Here is a 24,124-nt window from a genome sequence, read left to right as displayed (position 1 = left end):
ATCAGTTACTTTAAAAATAGTTTGTATCCTCTGAATTAGCCATTGAATTAAACCTTTAGGTAAAAATAACAAGAGCTTCCCATTATATATCAGACATTGCACCACATGCTTTTATGTCTTTATAACTGGTGATATTTTCATTTATATAGGAGGAAATTGAGGCTAGTCATTTAGCTTGTAAATGGCAAGGTCGGTTTCAGATATAGGTTGAACTGACTCTAAAAAGCCTATAGTTCTACTTTCATATTAAAAAGTTAGGCTGGCAAATTTTCTTTTTAGCAGTAAGTAAATAATTGCATATTTCTGAAATTTAGTGCTTGTCTTGATGGGATCCTTCAAGGCTATAGGCGTTAAAGCCAAGCAGATTCTTTAGTCAGCTAATAGCCATGGAACCTTCTGCTCTGGAGAGTCTCCATTTCCCTAGCTGTATACTGGGGGAATACATACTAAGCTCTGAAGTCTTGGTTCTTGCTTGTTCAGGGAGACAGGAAAGAATTAACATTTGGGAGCCAGTGCATCAGTGTATGTGTGCTTTTCTTCAAAAATGCCAGTTATTGCTTTTTAATTTGTTTTGACATCATGCATGGTTCAGAAATATTTTTTTTAAGTTGGAAGAATTGTTTGCTATGTAGAAAAAGTATTCGATTTTAGAGTACGAGATTTCATATGTATGTGAATTGACCAAAGAGTCTACTTTTGTAAGCCTTTGTCATTCTTCTTCTTCCTGTCTTTATATTATTTTTTGCCTTATTTTTAGACTTATTGATTGAAGAACACATTCTCCACAAGAGGAGAATCCTTTTGTGGAAAAAACCAGGAAACATGTAATTAAAAAACAAAGGAAGTGGTTAGTACTAAATAGATTGGTCTGGATAGTGTCAGAGTACTTGGGTTCTGACTTCTAGCATTGGCCTCTCCAATTAACGCTGTGACTTTGGGCGTATCTCTGTGCCTCTCTGGGCTCCAGTCTCTCTAGTTCTTATGAGGCTAATTCATTTTGATTTAGACAGTTTTCTTAAGCACAAGCAAGAAAACAAACTATGTTTCAGTTTATATATATGTAAATTGAATGGGTGAAGAGGTCTCTTTTTCCTGTATCATTTTGATTTGATTGTTACTTCCTCCTTTTTTCATAGTAGATTGCTTTGGCTGATAAATGATATGGTCATTCTAAAAATGAGGATGTTTGAATATCTGGTTAAAAACAGATTTTATATAACAGTATTTATCTGAAACTGAATACCTTTAAGGTGAGTCATGTGTTCTCTAGTTTACTCTAGGCTACCCACTATTTTATACCCAGCCTTCTTAGGTAGTTTAAATTACCTGCCTATTCCTGAATTCATTAGTAATGTCTAATGACAATAGTGTAATACTAGCAGATAAAAATAATCGACCCACAAATTCATTTTGGTTTTCCTATTTTTTTCTTAACCTTATGCCTTTGAAATTTTGACATAGGTACATTTGTTTCTTCATTTAGCATTGTATAATAAGCATTTCTTCCAGTTGCTAAACTGTCTTAATGATTATTTTAGACATTATAATCAGTGGTTGTACTATTTTCAGTTTTTTATTATGGGAAACGAACCTCCATGTATATTTTGCCCTTGCTTTGATATTTATCAACCGTTAGCCAAACTTTGTTTCATCATATGCCAACCTCTGCTGGATTTTTTGAAGCAAATCCTAAACATATCACTTTACCATACATATTTAATATAAATCTCTAAAAAGGTAAGGACTTTAAAAACTGTTATTGTACTATTACCACACCTAAAAGAAAAGCAATTCCTTTATACCAGCATATATCCAGTCAGTGTTAAAATAGCACAGGTTGTCTCAAAATTACCATCCCAGTTAACATCTGTTCTGTTCAAAATAAAATCTAAGTAAAGTTTACACATTACAATTGTTAATTTTCTTAAGTTTTTCATCTGTAGTTCTGCCATTACTTTTATTCCCTTTACAACAATTCATTTGTTAAACCCATTGTCTTGGTTTGGTAGAATTTTCCACATTTATAGATTTTTTTCCCCTATTGCATCCACTTGGATACGTTTCCATAACATTTTTAAAATAGTTCTTTTCCCTCAGGAGCAAACTGAAGGGACAACTGCAGTCCCGTGAGGCCCTCTTTTGAAAGTCTTGTTTTGGGTCAGTAGAAATGATACATATATCTTCTGCCTGCCTGCAGACTATTAGATCTGTCTTTTAAATACACTGCCAACTTTAGTAAATTTCAAACACAGAAAAATTTAACCAGTCAAGATTATCTGCAAAGTCAAAAATTTCTTAGCCTTCTCAATCCATACCTGAAGGGAAAGTATTACTGGGACCTATCGTTTATTTCTACACAAAAGGATCATTCAAACTGTTTAGTACTGTTCCGCATATCTTAAATAGTTACAAAACGACTTTGAAATCCTGAAAAATCTTTCTGAATATTGTTTTTTTGGACCTGATATGAATTAAGGAATCATGAAGTAAATGCTTATGCTTAAAAAACCCTTGTGCATTTTAATTTTGTGGTACATGCTTATTAAAGCTTGTAGTTATATTTCAGAATTGATCTTTTACAAGTGTTGACTTTATGTGTGTATGTGGGATACTGTTGCATTAAAAGGAACTGAGATTTCTTTAGAAAACTTTAGATTTCATTGTCTAAATTCTTAAAGCAATTTGTAGAAAATTTACTTTTTTTTTTAAGGAAATGTAAACCAAGACAATGATTTTTTTTCTTTACAGAGACCATGAAACGTATGGTGCAATAGCTCTACTTTTGGTGGGAAAAATATACAGCCATTCTGGTGAAGCAGTGAGTAGTGGTATCAGTAGCTTATATACTAAGCATCCAGGTCGAGAATTCAGGCCCTCAAGTAATATGCTTGAATGATTGTGTTTGGTTGTACATATTTAAAACACATATTTTTTGGTGATTATTCTGCTTATATCCCAAGGTGTTGATAAAGGGATCCCACAGTAAAATGACAGAAGAGTGCCTATCTTTCTGGACAAAGACAGTGTAGGATACCGTCTACCGTACTAGTGTATATGTTGTATTGAGAGTGAGCTCTTCCATTGCATGTTAGAAATTTTTTTTGTAAGTGCTTAGTTGTTAGACATTAAAAACCCTAGTTTGAATAAAGAATCTTGTAACATCATGGTATTAAAATATATTTTATAACTAAATTTTATAAACAAAATAACTAGATGTGTTACACATTATGCCAGGCATGTTTTATTGGACTTGGGGTTTCTAATGAGGTTAATTTTCAGCCTTTTTTTGGTGTGTGAATAAGACCATATTTCACTGTGTACTTTTTAAAGCAAAGCTCTTGATGCGAATAATTTTAATCTTCCTGAGATCAGGTTTTATTTAGGGGCGGGGGCGGTTATTAAAGATTTGTATTATTTGCTCATCTGTTATGGCTGAGTTAATTTCACTTTGATAAAAAATGTAAGATGTTCTTAATGGTTATTTGTGCCTAGGAAGTGCATCCTTATTTCTTGATATATATTAGCCCTGTTCTCCCTAAATGGGTGCACATTAACACAAGGACAGAGCTTGCTCTAGCGGCACGTCTTGCAAGAAAGTGAGTGAAGGTTAAGCTACATACACTCTGGGTGGATTTAATACAGAATGTTTTTGCTAAACAATTTTGGACAGTGGTCAGAATGAATGCGTTTAAGATTTCTGAGCTCATCTCCACCCTTTACATTTTTAACAAGGTTATTCTGATGCAGATGATTCTCAGACCATATTTGGAGATAACTAATTTTTAGGGAGTGAGGGATAGTTTTGCCAAAATAGTAGAATGATAAATTTGTTAAACCTGTTTTAAAAGTTACTGGTTAATTTCAAGTGGATTTAATTACAAAGTAAGCAATACATGTGAAAAGATGAGCAACTTGGGTGGCAGATGAAGATACTTATTACAGAACTGGTAATTAAACTTGCATAGTTTCTTAAATCTGGTTGTCCACTAGAGGTTTAAGTAGACCATAATTTTCACCTCTTTATCTTTGGACCAATTTTATATAGTCACTTTATTATAGAATAGAATATTATTATAGAATGTTATATAAATAGCTTTTTAAAACTAACACCTCATACACTTGATTTTACTTTTCCGCATAGTCTCAACATCTAAGAAGGTTGCCAAGATTTACCTTCTATAATTAATAATAGCTACTGTGTATTTCCCACTCCTGTGTAGGGACTGTGCTAAGCAACTCATATACATTATTTCATTTTACTTTCTGGAAAATCCAGTGAAGTAAATTTTACTAATCCTGGTCTCACAGACACAGGCTCAGAGGCATTAAGAAAATTATAAGTGGCAGATAGTAGGTATGTTGAAAATGACTTTTTGAATGATAGACAATCTCTAAGATTTGAAAACACTTTTCTAATATACTTAACTATATTTTATCATTACCATTTAGCTTATGATTTTGGTGGGGAGTTAACCTGGTAGGTAGAAATGATAGAGCTCTCTGTTCCTCACTCAACCAGGCAACAGCTATGCTTTTGAAATATGAATTGCTCTTCAGTCCAATATAGTGAAATCTTTGGGCATTTGGGAAATGGGATTTCTTCATGTATGATCCTGGGTCTTAAATTAGATATCATTCATTTTGCTTTGATTGACCTGGCCCCGGCAGCAGTGGAGTCCACTTGTTATGAGAGGAGTCACAAAATGTCAGATTTGAAGCTCCTTGAGTGCAAGATAAGCATTTATTAAGTGTGCTGGATGATTGAAATGGAAAAGGATTTAAAGACTAAAATACAGTAAGTTATTGAACAACCTATTTTTAGTAAAATAGGAATAGTGAAATAAATGGAATACATTGCCTTTTTAATTAATTAATTTTACCCTCCCGCCTCCTCTCCATTGCCTTTTTAAAAAAAGTCCATCTGTTGAGAAATACTTAAGACTTCCAGTGGACGCTACTGGACATAATGCAAAAGAAATATTAAAAGTACATAGAAATCATAATGGAAACATAGGAAACTTAAAACTGCTTATCAGTATCTTAGAGCCAGGACCAAGGGAATTCTCTTAAAGTGTTTGAAAACTGCGATGAGTATTTACATTAATAATTAAGAAGGTCCTTTTATAGCAGTGTTCATTTTGGGAAAATGTCCAGTATATTGCTCTAATTGATGTACAGAAGTGAAATCAAGATGTGTCTGCTCTTAAAAATATTTTGCCACTTTGTGGCTATATTTTTGGATAGTCATTTTAAAAGAAGACTACTATTAGAGAGTTAAATAATTTGAATACTATACAGATGTTATTACTATTTTTGCTTTTAAAAAGACCTGAAATATGTTTTCTGTATCTCTAGTTGTTTCCATTGTTGTTTTCAAACCTAGTTATCTAGGTAAGTATTTTTTAGAGGATTGTTTGCAGGCACATGATTTGGAGCTTGAATTCTAAAGTATTAGCAATTAACCTCTTATTTTCCCACCTCAAAAAACTGTGATTTTCTAAGAAGATTGAATAGACTTTTGAGTAAATTCTTATGGTAGAGAGATATTCTTAAAAGACTTAATGCAGCCCCCTTCCCCACCCATTAAAAAAAAAAAATTTCCTGGTATTCTTGTTCATCATTGGTGTGTTTTATTTTTATGTTAATAAAATCATCCTCCCATCTCACCTATTTGGGTACCCCCAGCCCCTGCAGATTGCTCTTGTAATACTTGAGGCTTTTAATTAAAAACATTCATTTACTTTAAGCTAATAAAATCTAATACATTTTAATTTTAATATTATAGTTACCATATATTGTGCCAACTTATTGTGTACTACGAGACCCTATGGTAAGCAAGTTTGTATATTCTTATTTAATCTTGATGATAATTCTGTCAGGTTACTTAGCTGCAATTTCAAAACCCAAAAGCTCTGAAAACTGAACTTTTTGTTAATTTTTTGGTGGCAAAACCTATCATGACCTGAAATTATGTGAGACTATTAGATCTGTTTATTCCATTTAGTGTGAATGTGTTTTCATTTCACTTCTGAAATATTAATATGCTTGATAATAGGGTGCTTATTATTTTGCAAACCAGAAAAATTAAAAATCCTGAAGCCTGTCTGTGCACACGGACCTGGTGGCTGCTCTATTCCTTGAATGGGGAAGCCGGGTGAAGGAGAGTGGTTAAGTTACAAAGAGATGATGAGGGAGGCAGTAGTTAAGAACCAACTTTGGGCTGACTGCTTGAATTCTTATCCTGGCTCTGCTGCTTACTAGCTGTGTGATCTTGGAAAGATGACTTACCCTCTTCTTTAGTTTCTTCAACTATAAAATGGGAGTCGTAATAGCACTTTAATAGAGTTCTGATGATTATATCAATTAATGTAAATGAGTACTATATTTAGAATAGCGCATGCCACTTAGTGCTGTATAAGTGTTAACTATTATTTTATAAAGTAGCTACTAAGTGGCCAAGCTAGGATGAATGTGACAACAGCTAGTGTGGTCACTTAATATGAGTTTGCTTGACTAGCCAATCAACCTAAATCCTGTTGTATTTTGGCCTACAGTATATACTGTCTTTAAGATACCTTGAAAGAATCCGTTGAAGCTTCAAGTAATAAGTAATAACTTTGCCCTTTTAATTAGTAAGGAAGGCTGATGTTTTACTGGGGAACCAGATAACAAGGAGTCAATTACATATGGAGAGTGAGATGTTTCTCAGCCTTTTCTTCCCACTAACCCTTGGGGCAGATGGCTTGGAGAGGGAATTCTGGGCTTTGCCACGAAGAGAAAGTTATAGTCTAATTGGGGAAATTTAGTCCTTATGGTCTTTCTGTTTCCTAGATGCTTTTAAAACCTAATCAAAAAGGGAATGACACATTTCAAAGTTAGGGAAAGAATTTTTTGTGCTTATCTCTGTACTTATTAAGAGATGAGACCAGACTAGTATAACTGAGCTTACGTTTTTACAGTGATTTAGATGCTTCCAATCCCATCACGATGTAATCAGAAGCCTTCACTGGCTGTCTGGTTAAGAGAGTAATATTCTCCGTCCACCACACTCTTACCTAACCCTCAAAACAACACCCTCTTTCTGCCAGATGGATAACCTTTATTTTTTATTGCTTGTTTGAGCGTCTGAAGCTTTACCTGTCTCCTATGGAGGAGGAAATTAGGTTGCTGACTGGTGATTCCTATGCTGCATCTGGTTATCTGTTGGCTTTTACCACACTGCTCAGTATTTTAATTTTTTAAAGAAGCTTAATTGGTTACCAACATTCAAAAATGGGTAACCATTCTTCACTCCTGATTTCACTTTTCACTCCTTATTTCATTCTTCACTTAATCATCTTGGGCCCATCTAGGAGTCCATTTCCAGCAAAACCCGTTGTCTAATCATTTATCCACAGTGGCTGCTTTCCGTCAAGTCCGTAGCCTCTTGGCAATGACTGTTGCATTCTAGTCTTAACTACTGATGTTGGATCCTAGGGTGGGGACCTAGTTTTATACTGACTATAATTAGCATACTTGTATATATAGATTTTTTGTGCTTGCTGGTACTTGAGGTGAGTTTGCTGGCATTTATGCTTAAAAAGGACAAATATTCTTTTTTATATGCTTTCTTAAAAGTTTTGGTGGAACTGAGATAAACTAAGATTATACTTTTTAAAAACCAGTTTAATTTTTTATTTTGAAAACATTTCAAACAGAACTCTTAAAACTATCTAGATTCACTTAACTTTTAACCTTTTGCCACATTTGCTTTATCATTCTTTTTTTTTTTTTCATTAGTTTCAAGTATACAGTACTTGGTTAGACATTTATATAGTTTATAAAACAATCCCCCTAATTGACCCTTCTCTCCTCTGGTTTTTCATCTAGCCAATATATTAATGCTAACTGCATTCCCTATGCCGTGCTCCCTATCCCTGTGACCGTCTATAAACTACTAATTTGTACTTTAACCCTTCACCTCATTCTCTCAGCCCCAAACTCCCCCCTCCCCTCTGTCCATTGCTTTATCATTCTTTATATAAACATTTTTTTCCTTTAACTATTTGAGGGTAGGTTGCATTCATCACCATTCTCCTTTACTCCTTAATACTTGAGAATTTATTTCCTAAGATCAAAGATAATTCTTGTATATAATCACAATACAGTTTTCAAATTTAGGAAACATTGATAAAATACTTTTATCTAATTTGCAGCCTATATTTCATTATTTTGCAGATTTTTCCAATAATGTATTTTAAAGCTTTTTCCTCCTCCAGTAAGTGATCCTATATTGCATTTAGTTGCAATATAGAATAGAATGTATGTAATAGAGACTATTCCTCAGTTTAGGTTCGTTTGATATATTTGCTCATGAGAGGTTCAGCTTGCACAGGCAGTGTTATGTTCTCAGGGCACCTGATCTGCAGGCACGTACGTGGCAGTCATTTGCCCTCGTTGGTGATGTTTAAGTATATAGTACATTCACAATGTGAAACAGATCCTCTGATCTTTTTCATCTTGCAAAATTAAAACTCCAGTACCCATTAAACACTTCCCCGTTTCCTCCTCCCTCCAACCCCCAGCAACCATCATTCTACTTTAGTGTCCTTTTTTTTTTTGTGATGGACTCATTTCACTTAGCATAATGTTCTCAAGGTTCATCATTCTGGAGCATATGACAATTTCCTTTTTAAGGCTGAATAATATTGTGTTGTATGTATATACCACATTTAGTTTATCCATTCATCTTCGATGGGCACTTGAGTTGTTTCCACCTTTTTGGCTATGGTGAATAATACTATGAACATGGGTGTGTAAATATCTCGATGAGACCCTGTTTTCAATTATTTTGGATATATACCCAGAGGTGGGTATGCTGGCTCTCATATTTTTGATTTTTTGAGGCATGGATGTATATTTTTATTTTGTAAAATTGTCTATTATATGTAGCTGACTATTCGATTGATTTCATTTGTGCTGAGGTTCAACTTTACCCAGTCTCACAGAGATGCGGTGTGAACCAAAGCAAGCTTGCTTCAGTTTCCCTTCCTTTATGGTTTAACTTCTTGCTAATTTAAGGAGAGGTAGTTTCTGAAAACCTCACCTTGAAATGAAATAAATCTAAATATTATTTTTAAAGTGGTTAATTGAATATAAATTTTCCTACTGTAGATTCTTTATGGGAAAAGAATTGTGGGAGGGAAAGTGTTCTTTTGTCTTCTGTTGCTCTGTTTACTGAAGAGAGGTTTGGTCTAGCCAGAACACTTGGGCCTGTCTCAACCCTTCTGAACTTATTTTTCTGAGTGTTGAATTCCTCAGGCCCTCTATTTTGCATGCCTAAGGTTTGTAATGCCTTAGTTTTTTTGTTTATTTTTAGTGTGTAATATTTTTTTTAAAAAATCTCCTGCAGTTGGAGATTGGCAACAATCAGAATTGGAGGGAAGAAAATGAGAATCAGTTGTGTACAGTTAAACTGTTGTTAAAAGGAAAATATCCTAGGTTGGAGGTGAGTTGATTGAGGTTGCTGAACAGCATTTAAACACTTTCAGAATAAGGGGTAAGAATTAAATGTCTGACCTTTTAAACAGTTGAGTAGTTGTTGGTAACCATTTTTAGTTTTGGTTATTCTATTTGGTTATATTTTTAGTATTTGAGGTATTCCTTTGGAAAGGGAATTTGGATGATGGTTATGAATTTGCATCAAGAAGTAATGCATATTTAGGTATAGGATTGATTGGCAATGCTAGAAATCTTGAGCAAATACAATTTTGTAAATTTTATCAGTGGGCAAATAAAGGCTTCATTTAGTCAAAGCCTTCATTCAAGCTAGAATCATCAATTAAAATATCTAAAGTGGAACCCAAGTAATAGAAAATACTCTACTACTTCCTATAATAGTTATATTTTGAATTTTGGCTGAAATACTCTACATTTATTTCATCTTTATATTAGCTGAGGATTTTTCTTTATAGGGGTTTTCTCTTGGCCTTGACACAAAATAACTATTAAGCCCGAGTATTCACCCTCAAAAATTTGGCACTCATTACTCCTAAATTTTAAGAAGATAGCTATATTTAAACTTTTTACAGGTTCATAGGAAGTTGTAAAGATTGTACAGAAAGGTCTCTTGTATAGTTCGTCTGGCTTTCTCCAGAAGCTGTTTTTATTTAAACCATAATACCTGAATATTTTTCCTTTAGAATTTTTAGTGGTTAAATAAGACTGAAAATGAATAAAGGTTAGAATGAGTCACTAATACATTAATATCTTCATGCTGTAGAAAGAAGGGGGAGGAGCAAGAGGAGAGATACTTAGCGTCTTACTGCTCAGCTCCTGGACTATTTGTAAAAAGTTCTTTTAGAAAAAGCCTTCCACATCCCTGCTGAGATCAGTCACCCTTTGGTGAAGAGTCACATGGGACATAAATATCTTTACCTTAGAAAAATCTAAAGCAAAAGCTCTGCTAAAAATTCAATCCTGGGTTCCCCCTTAGGAGAGTCAGTCTTGGGGCAGGACTTAGGAACCTCCATTTGCAAACTCCACAGAGGATTGTGCTACAGGTTTCCACAGACTACACTTGGAAATTAGATTTGAGTATTTTTAAGACACCATGGTTTTGCGGCTACTTTATATTCTTATTAAAGTTACAGTTTCATAGGTTAGTAGCTTTCAAACTTTTGAGCATTGTTACAAGTACATTTTACATGTGAATCCATATACATATGTATATGTATATGAAACATTTGTTGTAGCGACATGTATTTACACTGAATTTTAAAAGTCATTGTTGCAATCCTTGAAATTGATTTCACAACCAACATCGCCACCCTTAGTTTGAAACACCTATGGTAATACGTGTCCATGTAACGGTGACAACATGATTACTAAGATGGAGTAGGACACCAGTCCCCTTTCCTATAAAGTGACTTATCTTTCTGGTCCTTTGAGGAAGTTTTATTATTTAAAATGAATTTTTGCTTTTGCCAAGCATCCATCACCTAGAATTATTAGTTTGTATTTTTTTTCCTTTTTCTTGATTCCTGCAATTTCCATTCATCATTACACAATTAAATACCTCCCTGTGTTGTTAAAAACATTAATGCTTGCATTTTATCTGCTTAAGAGGGAAAAGCAAGGGAAAAACCAAACCATATGTGAAATTAATGTTCTTATTAAACTGCGTGAGGGTAAACATATCAGATTCCACAGCTTATTTGATATAAACAACTTTAATAATTGGCTGGGGGGATCCTTACACTGAGATAATAAGTTAAAGATATAGAAAAGATTCCAAACTCTGTTAATTATTAGTTGAAAATAAGATCAAATTACTTAAGTAAATTTTTAAGTAAATTTTAGCCAAGAAAAATGGCTAACATTAATTGACCTGAATCCTTTAAGGTAGGAAATGGTGTGAACCCATTTTACACATGTGAAAACTGAATTTAGAGGTTTAGTAACACCTGAAGATACAAGGTTGAAACTTTATCTCAAATGTTAAGATGATTTAAGTTATTCCTTAAAAAGGAAAGAAATTTATTGTTTGTTCAGATATGGAAACATTATATGACAGTGTAATGGAGACAAAATGATGGCTTCTTATGAGTTAGAACATTTTATTGTTAATACAAATAGTGGTCTTACCACAGATAAATTGTATTTTTTATGTATTTCTGTATTAAAACACGAAAATCACATCTCCATTTTCTTGTCATCTTGAAAAAATGGTTATTGAGTACCTAGATATAAGAAAAAGCTAAATGTTCAAAGTGCCTTGCAAATAAGTAGGAAGGAAATACTTAGGTACCAGATGCTGTGCTAGAATAAAAAGCCACTTTTTGCAAAGTCTCATAGTGAGGAGGGTGTCCTTCCTTTGTGGAATAGCCCAGACCCAAACTTATCCCATCTTTTTTTTTTTAAAAAGGCTTTCCTCTTACTTTGTGGATTTTAAATATTTGTTACAAGTTGTTGGTTTGTGGTAGCCAAACTAACAAAAGACTTTACAAAGAAAACTGTTTAGGTGTTAGATCCAGATGTCCTGGTGGTGTTGGCTCTTCCTATATCCTTGCCCGATTGTAGATGTGTCTATAGCTGTAAATTAATCTCAAGATTTCTTCCCAACAAAGGTATTCTGAACCATTTGGGACCATAAGGACATTTTAGAGAATCTAAGAACCAAAGACTCATTCTCCAGGAAAACATTTGCATCTAATGTCAGGGGTTCTACCTGACTACCTGAAGCTGATCCTTGGGTTCTAAGCACCTCTGCCCTAAAAGGATTGGCATAATAATTGTATTGTGTTTGATACTGTTAGACTCAAATAGTGTTTAAAATGAACATGTTAACATGTATATGATGAAATCATTTGGTAGTGTGAATTTATTTTTAAGTGCAGGAATCTGAGGTAGTGAGTTTAGTTTACGGGTTCTTGATGTTTATCACAGGCAGATTAAGCCAGTTACTTCTACATGAGAAACAAGGTTCATGGCCCCTGTCTTATTAGAAAAAGAATTGTAAAGATTTGTGTTCTGTACCAGTGCTTTGCAAACTCATCTGGACCTGTAAGGAGTTTTGAAATATATTTAACATACCTGACTAGCATTAAAACAAAATAGACCAGAGTAGAAAAAATTATCATTATGTTAACAAGGTTAAGTATTTAGTGCAACTTTTGCTTAAGTGTGCGTATTCATGCATGTATAGATGCATGCATGTATATATTCATTAGCATTTTTATTGGCTTGCAACGTGAAAATATTAATGTGTGATATGATTTTAAAAACTTAGAAAACCACAGCTCTCTATGTGTTTGCTTCTGAGGTAATTTGAGTGTATGAATTTCTAGAATTTGTGGGGTTTTTTTGTGGGGGTCGATGTGGATGAAGGGCTTGAGTTAGGATGCAAGAGTAAAGGAGCAATCTTTGAAACTTTAGCAATTAATAAAGTAGAGATAGGATTTTACTGATTCGATATTTTGGGGTAGTTAAGGCTGAATTTGTTTTGTGAAGCTTTAGAAAGCTATTATAACCAGAGGAAGATATATATGTTACAAATTTATAATTGCATTTACTAGATGTGTTGTGTATAGTTCAGCAAACGTACTATCAAATGATGTTTAATATTAAGGCATCTGCTATTCTTTCTGATTCAAGACCAGAAAGGCCTATTTTAAATAAGTTCTGCTATTTTGGCATTGCTTAGAGCAACCATTTGAGTATTTCTGTTTTAACCTAAAATGTGGGACTAATAAAACATGGAGGGCTTTGGGATTTCTGTGGGGAGATGGTCAGTAGGTTTTTGTTTTTGTTCTTTATTATGAAATAGTTTTCAGGAATGGTCACGCAAACATTAGGTATTGTTTAAGAAATTGAATTAGACATTGACTTAATGGCTTTCCTTTTTCTTCCATTTCTTTCAAGGTTTGGGCCCCATGGGATCCCTGTGACAGTATTTCCCAAAAGGGAATATAAGGATAAACCTGAAGCCATGCAGCTCCAAAGTAATACATTCCAAGAAGGGACAGAAGTCAAGCATGAAGTGAATGGTGCTGTTCCTGATGACCCTTCCCCCGTCCTGCCTCCCGAGCCAGGCTTGGCCGAGAGCCTGTGGACTTCCAAACCTCCTCCCCTCTTCCATGAAGGGGCACCTTATCCTCCCCCGTTGTTTATCAGGGACACGTATAACCAGTCAATACCTCAGCCACCCCCTCGGAAAATTAAGCGACCCAAACGAAAAATGTACAGGGAAGAACCAACTTCGATAATGAATGCTATTAAACTACGACCCAGGCAAGTCCTGTGTGACAAATGTAAAAACAGTGTTGTTGCTGAAAAAAAGGAAATCAGAAAAGGTAGTAGTGCAAGTGACTCTTCTAAATATGAAGATAAAAAACGGAGAAATGAAAGTGTAACTACTGTGAACAAAAAACTGAAAACTGACCATAAAGTGGATGGGAAAAACCAAAATGAAACCCAGAAAAGAAATGCTGTGGTTAAGGTTTCAAATATTGCTCACAGCAGAGGCAGAGTAGTCAAAGTTTCTGCTCAGGCGAATACATCAAAAGCTCAGTTAAGTACTAAAAAAGTGCTCCAGAGTAAGAACATGGATCATGCAAAAGCTCGGGAAGTGTTGAAAATTGCCAAAGAAAAGGCACAAAGGAAGCAGAGTGAAACCTCCACATCCAAAAATGCACATTCAAAAGTGCATTTTACACGTCGATATCAGAGTCCTAGCTCAGGTTCCCTTCCACCCCGGGTTCGTTTAAAACCACAAAGGTACAGGAATGAAGAAAATGACTCTTCCCTGAAGACAGGACTTGAGAAAATGCGGAGTGGCAAGATGGCACCTAAGCCCCAGTCTCGTTGCACCTCTACCCGCTCAGCAGGTGAGGCCCCTTCAGAAAATCAGAGTCCCTCAAAAGGCCCTGAAGAGGCCAGCAGTGAGGTTCAGGACACAAATGAAGTGCTTGTGCCTGGTGAGCAGGATGAACCACAGACACTGGGCAAAAAGGGCAGCAAAAGCAATATCTCTGTTTACATGACCCTAAATCAAAAGAAATCTGACTCTTCCAGTGCTTCAGTGTGTAGCATTGATAGCACAGATGATTTGAAATCCTCCAACTCTGAGTGTAGTTCTTCTGAAAGCTTTGATTTTCCTCCAGGCAGTATGCATGCACCTTCCACCTCCACATCCTCCTCTTCAAAGGAAGAGAAAAAGCTCACTAATTCCTTGAAAATGAAAGTCTTTTCCAAAAACGTCTCTAAATGCGTCACACCAGATGGCAGGACCATATGTGTAGGGGACATTGTTTGGGCCAAGATATATGGCTTCCCTTGGTGGCCAGCCCGTATTCTTACTATAACTGTGAGCCGGAAAGATAACGGCCTTTTAGTTCGACAGGAGGCCCGTATTTCATGGTTCGGGTCTCCAACGACATCTTTCCTTGCTCTTTCGCAACTGTCCCCCTTCTTAGAAAACTTCCAGTCACGCTTTAATAAGAAGAGAAAGGGCCTGTACCGCAAGGCTATCACAGAGGCGGCTAAGGCTGCCAAGCAGCTGACCCCCGAAGTACGGTCTCTGCTGACACAGTTTGAAACGTGAACATGGACAGTAAGGTAGGCAAGAACGACTGGAAGGGCCGCAGGTTTTCTAGGCTAGTTAGGAGTAACTTCTATGAGGTAGCTTGGCCAAATTGGAGAGAGAAATTGCACTCGGCTCAGTCGGGTGCTTTTCTGTACTTACAGCCATTTTTTAGACCGAGAAGCTAATTTGAACAAGCAATCAAGTTTTGTCTTAAGCGAGATTTTAGCAGTATTTTTCAGTTTTGAAGTCTAAAACCATCCCAAGGCATAGGAGCCATAGCCTCAACTGAAAATGAATTTTTGCAGGGACTGTTAATTGCCATTTGTACCTAGTACTGTGTGTATGTGTGTATCTATACACGTGTACATAATGTGTGTATATGCATACATACTATATATAATATAGCCTGTCACTATGTGACACAGGTTGCATATTTGGGATTGCAGTAAGGGCTGGTGAGCTGGGAGGGGGGTGGGAATAGTGTGGATATTTAATGACTACTTGTTTTTAATTAACACTTAGCCCTTCTATGTGCATAATGGTGCAAGAGCTTGATACTTAGGTGTTTGACAAACTGAGATGCTTGCTATTCAGTTGCAGACTGGAGAAATAGCCCAGTATTTGGGATTAAGGTTGGCTAGGTTTGAATCATCTCTCTCCTTCGTCCAATGAGGATTTAACAAAACTTTCAACCTTCTGGTTTGGGAGTTTAGATAGATTTGTCTTCGGATATGTAAATAGTTGATTGCTAAATTTGGTCAGATTTCTCCTGACTGGCTGTTCCTAAATTCTTAGGATACGTCCTGGTAAATTACACTTTGTGAATTGTCATATGTGTAATTGTTGCATTTTGGATGTACCTAATTTGATAATTTTTAAAAAATATTTCCGTTTAAGGTATCTGTTTGCAGGTCAGAAAATGAGAAAATGTAATTGTGTAATTGCTCTGAAATGTAAAAAAAGCTGTAAATAAAATCGACTAAATCCAAATTATTTGTGTGTGTTTCTCAAAAAGCTTTGAAAAATTTCAAGATGGTAGAAAATAATTCTTTGTAACTGTGTAGAGGAAGTGGAAAATCACTTATTTGCCCTATCATATTTGGGTATAGATAAAATTCAAATAAATGATCAGTATATTCTTAAAATGAGGTTTTGTAGTTTAGAGGTCTGATAATGCTTCTAGTTTTGAGACTCCTCTAGTCAGTTTCTTATAAATGGGTTTTAATTTTTTTATATTTAGCCTTAATACTTCATCACGTTTCATTTTTTATATCTGGGTAATTAATACTACCAGTCTCTTCACTTTGGTCTTCTGCCTCAGGTATCATTGCTTTTGGGGCTAGAAACTTAGCTCATCATTTTCTACATGGTCCATACGTCCCTAAGATTCAATTTATTTTCTATTTTTAGCTTTCTATTGTTAGTAAAAAAAATATATCAGATTGCCTATGGAGGCAAGTCGATCCCAAGATTTAAGTTGCTTTCATACATTCTGTGTCTAACATAACTTTTAAATTTGATACGTTGATTTGACACCTTTAGAAACCTGAATCCTAAAGAACGACTTTTTGTGGATTTCTTAGTAATCCAATTCGAAATATCTAGTTACTGTGGAATTAATGATGAAAAATTAATGGAGATTGAAAATAGTCTGTCAACTTCCTTAAGGTTATGGACTTCTACGATTTATGTACTGATGTCTGCAAAAGAAAATAGAATATCTTCTGGGGAACTCAGTCATTGCTTTTTGACTAAAATAAACACACAATTAAAAAAAAAAACAAGATGTTTCACTTGAATAGAACATATTCTTTCCTGCAAACAGAAACAACTATACTATTTTAAAAATTCTTTGATTATAACAGGTTGAAAGTTCACATCGTGATGGAGAGGGGTTTTAAGAAAGTATCTTAAAACGTTTTCTGAATATTTGTTTCAGATTAATGAACTTGTTCAGATATTTTTGAAAGTTTGATATCTAAGGTTCAGAAAGATTTAAACAAGGCAGAGCAAAAAGTCACCTAAAGTATATAATTCCAAGGCTCCGTGTTATGATCCAGGTGAGTTTTAACAGTGGTTTTGGCAGTGACGTTGCTAATAGAGTCAAATGCTTTGGCAAGTGCTCTTGTGGCATAAACCAAATTTGATTTGTTTCAAAAACCATAAAGAAAAGTAATAAGTCATAATCGAGTACAAAAATAAAAATTTTATGTAGTCCATACCTTTGAGGAAAAGGTTCGAAGCACAATCACAAATATGCATGATCTCTGATTATGCCAAAGGATCTCTCCATTTTAAACTGGCAGTCTGGCATATTTCATCTGCAGTTTCAATAGGGAAACAATTTTAAAGAACTTCTAAACACTAATAGTTACATATTAATGTTTCATTTTTTAATTAAGTAGGTAAATTCGCAGATGGAGATAGATGTAGCCTTTTTCCTTTACATTTCTCTTTAAAGTGGTAAAATGAGGCTTTTGTTACGTGGAGATAATCAAATCAGTATTTTTTTCCCCTTGCAGAGAGAAAACTAGGCTTGGGCCAAGTCTCCAGTGGTTTAAGTGGCTAAAACAAAGGATTAGCAAGGGGAGAAACAAAGTGAAGTAAGAACTGTAAAAGTCAAAGATGTCTTTATTTCTAGAAATTCTCAGAAATTAGTAGCGTTAGAATTTTTTTCCCGTTTAGTTTTCTAGAATTTATACGCTAGAAAGCTGTTTATTTGCAAGGAATATCTATTCAGCTCTCATTTGTCGATGTGGAACCAGAGACCTAAAAGGTGAAGTAAAGCAGAATTCATTAGTCTGAAGTCCATTTGCCTGACTTGATGGTCTGTCCCTATGTGGTTTTGATGGGAAAAATCTATAAATAGTAATTTTAGATTAGTACCAAGTAGAATAGACAGGAATATGGCTATGAAGGGACTGCAGGCAAAGAATATGGAACTGTTACTAAAGTCAACAATGGATCTGTGAATTTCTAATTTACAAAATACTGAGTTGGATCCCTCTGAGCAGGTCATACTTAATATTGGGTATGTTGAAGGGAGGGAAGTACACATTTATATTCCTTTATAGACATACACATCCTTTATACAGAATAACTGCGTTGGTATTTGGAAATACCATAAGGAATCTATAATTTGGAGCTAAAATTAGCTTTCCCCTTTTAAATTGTGAATTTTTCTGTGGTTTGTGCTGCTCTGTTCACTTTTAAGTACTTATAGCAGAGAAGAGACTGGCAAATGTCTAGAAAAGTTGGTAATGTTTTGATTGAGGATATTATTTTGATTTGGGCCCAGTGATGGCTTCTAGGGACTATGCGGGAGAATGAAGACCCTGTTTCTAAGTTGGGACAGAGTTAGGGTTTGCTTTGGGATTGTATTAATATTGTTGCTATTCAAACAATCTCTAATTGCTGATGCCATGCGTATTGCCAAGAGAAAACAAAATAACTAAGCTGAATTAATTACTCTTGCCTGGTTCTGACTTAGTTAATAGGCTCTTATTCTGTATTTATAGTTTTGTGTACACTTACTGTATTCCTTCAACAGAGTGAATAGAATTAAAACATGAAAGCTTTAGCAATTAATATGCTGTTATGGTGTTTCGAATAAAGGAATAGGGAGTTCAAAGTCATAGTGATATAGTGTATATAGTTTTAGTTTTCCAGGATGTTTTGGCCTTTACCATGAATCGTTGACACTAAGATAAGAAGAGAAGAAGTTCAACTTTTTTTTAAATCTTTACTCAAGAGACTTAACATTTATAGATGAGGATTTCTTTTTCTCCTTGTGATTTTTAGGTAAAAATAATTTTCTCCTTATATTAATAGAGCGCTGTAATTTGTGGGTTCTTTTTTGGGGGGGGAGGTATTTTAAAAATTGTCATTAAATATACCTAACATCAAATTTACCATTTAAACCATTTTTTAAAGTGTACAGTTCTATGGCATTAAGTACATTTCACCTTGTGCAACCATCACCCTCTGTCTGTAATTTGGTTTTCAATAGCAATCTTTTAAATTTTGGATGCTATTGTTCTAGAAGGTGTTTAGAAATTAAGTCACATGAGTGTTTTTCTTGGTCAAGCATTGGCTTCCAGGATTCCTTCCTAATCAACTAGCAGTTCTGTACAGTGCTAATGGTGCCCCCATTTTTAAGAACTGTAACTGCCTCTTTGTAAAGTTTTTAAGTGAATTAGTTTGACTGCATTTAGCCATTAAATACTCTGGAGAGTTGGTTTTAGGTTAAAACTATCCCCTCAGTGACAAAAACAATTGTTTTGGACAATTTTATGAATATAGAAATCATTAAAATTATTTTAGTCATAGAATTAGTTTCCAAAACTTAAATTATTTATGTACTATCACACTTTTGCCATATTTTCAAATTTGTGTACTATTTTTCCACTTATGTTAGTACAGTTACTGGGAAATAAGTGTGCCTTGACACCTATAGATAATTTTAAGATACTTTCTAAGATCATTTTGTGTACCACCTTTGGTAGGAAATACTGAATTTTTATATTTATTATGTCTTTAAATCCATCTTGGGATGAACTGAATCAAATTTTAATGCATCTAATCTGACAAAGCTAATTGCCACACTTGGATTTTTCATAGATTCCTAGGTTATTCTGGAACAAATTAAAGATTGCGGGGAGACGTAAGGAAAAGAAGAAACTATAGACTCAAATTATCAGGATTTATCAAAATAGCGAATTCGTGAGTCAAATTCTTATTTTCTAACAATAAATTAGACATTTCTAGTATATGTTGTCAAACTTATTGGGCCTTCTGTTGGACACTTGTGTTTGTAAAATAATTTCTTAAAACTTTGATACTGACAACAGCCCAGTTTTAAAATACCTGGTCTTAAAACTTGGTTTAAACATGAACTAAGTATTTTTTCAATTTTCCTTATATCATAAGAATGTGATAGTTGACCTTTTACTGCCTTAGAAATATCTGGATCTTAACCAGAATTCATTAAAACTTATTTTTTCTATCATAGTGATAGTATATGGAAAGAAAATCAGATATTCTAGAGCTAAAGTGTTAAGCCGTTATTATACTTTTTTCCCTTTCCAAATAAACTAAAAAACTTGTAATTTTAGTGCATTATCAAGTTTTAGCAAGGGCTTTTTAAATATTAAGATGATTTTGTAATCCTCAGTGTCCCTCAGTTCTCCAACAAAAAGATTCACTTAAAAGCTATTGAAAAAGCCTAGAAGGAATATAAATCCACCCCCCACCCCCGTAAAATATGATAGAATTTGTTGCTTGCCCAGGGAGAATGTTTTGTAGAGATGTGAGAGTCATCCTGTTGAGTGTAAAAGATAGAAGTAGATAGTTATGAGTATATAACCTGCCAGCGATGCAGGTGAGTTGGAGCATTCGTTAACATTTTGGCAGGCTTTTATTGAGGAATCATTTTCTTCTACTTGGTTGAAAAGTACAGGCTCTTGAGCCAGATTTCCTAGATTTAAAGGCTGTCTTGGGTCTGTCACAAGCTGTGTGATCTTGGGTAGTTTACTCAGTGTCATCTGTGACATGGGGAAAATAATAGTACTTCCTCATGAAGTAATTCCTCATTTAAATATTCAAAGCAATAAAGCCTGGCACAAGACCTGTACAAATGCTCTCATTACCACAACCACCACTTTCTGTGTATGCCATAGAAATTTCATTCTGGTAGCTTTCAATATTTCTGCACCATAGTATAAATTTTAAAAAATGTTATAGCGACGTTATTAACTGAAAATTACAATAATCATAGGATGATCATCGTAAATATCTAGAAGTAGGTATGAACTATTTCCAACAGGCATTTCTGGAGGGCATCTCAGAATTATGGTGAAGGGAGAATTACATTAACATTTCAACTCTTGCCCCATTCATTGGTATTGCATGAATTCCAGGAATCTCTTACTCGCCGATTTCTACTTTCCCTTGTGCCAAGCACAGGGCCTGATGTAGCAGAAATGATAGCCTACTTGTGAATGAATGAAGAAGAGTGATTCTGGTTCAGGCACTCATGTACTAATGAGCAATCACCATTTCATAATTCCGGCACATCCCAAATCCTTTCAGAGGCATGAGAAGTGTCTGAGCTGGTGGGGTTCCGTGGAGTAAAAGCCCTTTTAGGAGAGCTTTCCAAGTCTTAGAACCACAAAGCAAGATTTGTTGGCTCGTTAGTATAAATTAGCTGATTTGTACAGATGCTGTGTTTCCCTGGGACCCTGGTGTTTTAATATTTTGCCAAATGGTGAAAAGGTGGACTTTAATTTGAACACTTTTTTATTGCTGTTGCTATGACTGAGTAGGAGATTGTTTCCCCTTTCTAGGAGGGAAATACCTCACATTCCAAAGCCTTCATCTGTGTGCGTTGTGGCCTTATTTTCCACAGGGTAAGTCATTTTTACTTGTGGCTCATTTTTGAGATGCTGATTACAAACCTGTGATTTCCCTCCATAGTTTAGCTTTTAGCAGGGAATCTGGCTGGCAGTGGCATGTCTTGGTTGAGTCCTGGTATGCTGGGAAGAGCTATGTGCAGTTTGCCTAAAACCTTAGAAAAATAGCTGGTTAGAAAAATAGCAGTATTAAGGCTAGCAAATCAGAATGTCCAAGGCACTGGATGCTTTTTCCTGCTTGTTCATGTTGCATTCATGTTACATTGTATTAAGAGAAAATTTATATTGTGTTCAGCAAGGTAATAAGTACACGTATGTAATCTTAATTCTTTAGTTTTTAATTCTGGGCTTTGGTCTAAGAGCATGACCTTTACTTCTTTCATACACTCCGAAAGGGAGATCGAGTGTTTACTTACCCTGCTCTGATTTGCCCTTTTATATCTCTGCTGCCACCCAGGAATAGTTGTCATTGTTGCTTGTAAGCTTTCTCTTCATGGACAAAATAAGTAATTTCCAATGAAATCACTGCCTTTCACGAGAGTGTCCCTCCATTTACTGCATCACCACCAGGGCTCCCTGGCTTTTCCTAATGGATCCCATACGTGTAGTCAGTTTCTAAAGAGAAACCTTGAGACATTAAAAACATTGAGGGGCAAGTCATCTTAAACATTATCACAAGACTCCTGAGCCAGGCTCTGGCATGTTAATGTTTTGCATGGTGTTTCGGGGCTGGGTGGGGAAATGCGCAGGGAAAGGATCATTCTTCCACAAGCGTCTTGACTCTCTTGCCTAGACTCTAAAAGGAGATTCTTCAGACCGTTGAAACCTAACAAGTTTTACTTAGGGAGAAGTTCAAAAGATAAATTCTCTTGTGCGTTCAGATTCTGTTTCTTCTTGGCGTGATTACTGTTGGGAGATAGCATATTTATGTTTTCCCATGAACAAAAGGTGAGGTAAATAACCTCATTATTAAGCCTCATTTAAGAAAACTGAGTTAAAATTCAAAAATAATTGTTTCTAGATCAGGTGTATAAAATTATTTTCAGTGTCAGAAAAGCCTTTTTTTAAAGTTTTGATTATATGCTACTGCTTCTGATTTGACATACTGTTTTAAAAATAATTATTATAAGGACTGCACATTAAATCAGTGACCCCAGAGTTAACTACACTGATGTGATAAATGAATTGTTTATTTGTACTTAAAATAAGGAATTAGGCAGACAAGCAAATGTTAAAAAAAGTAAGGCTTCAAACAGCAATCCTTCGCTGGAATTATGAGTAGTACTTGAAGTCTCTGTTTTGAAAGCCTGAGTGAGAAAGCTCTATCTTGTCAAACTCATATCAAGCAGGTATTAACTCACGCAGTATTTCAGGTCCTGAATAGTATGCACAGGTGGTCAGTGGCCTTAGAAGAGAAAGGGATTCAGGCACATTTTGGTCATTCTGCAAAACGGGGTCTCACTAACATAACATGGATAGGGATGAGGACTTCAGCCCTGTCAAATACTAAGATCAGGACCACTTCAACGCTAGGCTAGTGTTAGGCTAGTAAAAATTTTTTGTCAGGAACATTAAATGTGAGTGAGCACTGGAGGGCAGCGTCTCGGTGCACCTGAAAGCATTTTGCTACTGAATTGACTTGGGCCAGAGAGTGCCCTCTCCTGGCCAAGGCTGGTGTGTACACACCTAAAGTCTTTTCCTTTAGTATCAAAGCTTCACATTCTGTGAAGCAGGCAAGTTATCTAGAATAAATTATGAAAATTCAACTGAATTTTGGTCTTATTTTTAAATTATTTTTTTTGTAAAATAGATTAAAAAGAACTCGAATGACTGCTCTATTTTTGTTAACTTGGTTTTTTCTACCATAGGTCTCAACAAATGGCAGCTATTACATCAGACAGTGACGAATCCTGCTGCTCCCTTACAGTGTCTGACAGACCACTGTGGATTCAGACTGGGAGCATTGAAGTTAACAGTGAAACTGGCAGGTCTGTCTGTGTTAAGCCCTGCCACAAAGTGAAGAGGGCATCATGTCATCACTTGGTCATTCCCAAAGCAGATTAGGCTAGATGTAAAATTACCCATTAGTGCTTTTTCCTTAGTTTTCATCGACCTTGGTAGCTGTGTATACCTCGTGTAGGTGATAGTTTTAATGAGTGAAAATAACCTCATTTACTATTACCCGCTGTGCTAAAAAAGTTGAGCTGGCCTCCTTCGAGCTTCTGTGAGTTGCGAGGACTTTGTCCTGTGGCGGAAGGCAGGTGTCAGATCGCAGTCACATCAGATAGCACCTGCGCCTCCCTGGACAGCCAGATAGTGGATTTCTTTTCACTACCTCAATCTTTGTCACTTTTATATTTAACTTCTTAGTTATTCTTAATATGTTATATATTCATACATGAACATATATATTCTTAATGAATTAACCTCAACACCACTCACGTACATAAGGCAAGTCCAAACTCAGGAGGGTGGCAAAAGAGAATGCTGAATGTAGTTGTAGTCTGTTTCTTTAAGTACATTTATTAAAACCTTGGATAATGCCCAAAAGGCTTATTTTGGGCTCTTATACAGCAGGAAAGGTTTAGGGATTTTGGTCGTTGTGTGGTTTTTAAATTTGTGATCTTTTTTGCTTCCTTGAATTAAGGCT

The 24,124-nt window shown here is 35.3% G+C and overlaps 1 protein-coding gene across 16 annotated transcripts in view; it reads left to right on the top strand.

Annotated features, from left to right (window-relative positions):
* Positions 1 to 24,124, top strand: part of PWWP2A (PWWP domain containing 2A) — a 32,893-nt gene that overhangs the window by 2,820 nt on the left and 5,949 nt on the right. For 2 of the 16 annotated variants that reach the window (XM_039876977.1, XM_039876972.1), the window contains 4 exons: positions 2,749 to 2,818; positions 4,669 to 4,795; positions 5,786 to 5,830; positions 13,402 to 16,054. In XM_039876977.1, the coding sequence (XP_039732911.1) occupies positions 4,758 to 4,795; positions 5,786 to 5,830; positions 13,402 to 15,082 (1,764 nt within the window). In that variant the 5' untranslated portion in view covers positions 2,749 to 2,818; positions 4,669 to 4,757 and the 3' untranslated portion in view covers positions 15,083 to 16,054. The other 14 variants (XR_005655893.1, XR_005655892.1, XM_039876994.1 and 11 more) reach the window with 11 other exon arrangements.

Source organism: Pteropus medius, unplaced genomic scaffold (assembly GCF_902729225.1).
Source record: "Pteropus medius unplaced genomic scaffold, Ma_sr-lr_union100, whole genome shotgun sequence".
In the NCBI taxonomy this organism is placed as follows: Eukaryota; Metazoa; Chordata; class Mammalia; order Chiroptera; family Pteropodidae; genus Pteropus; species Pteropus medius.
This window is presented reverse-complemented; position numbering and strand designations above follow the sequence as displayed.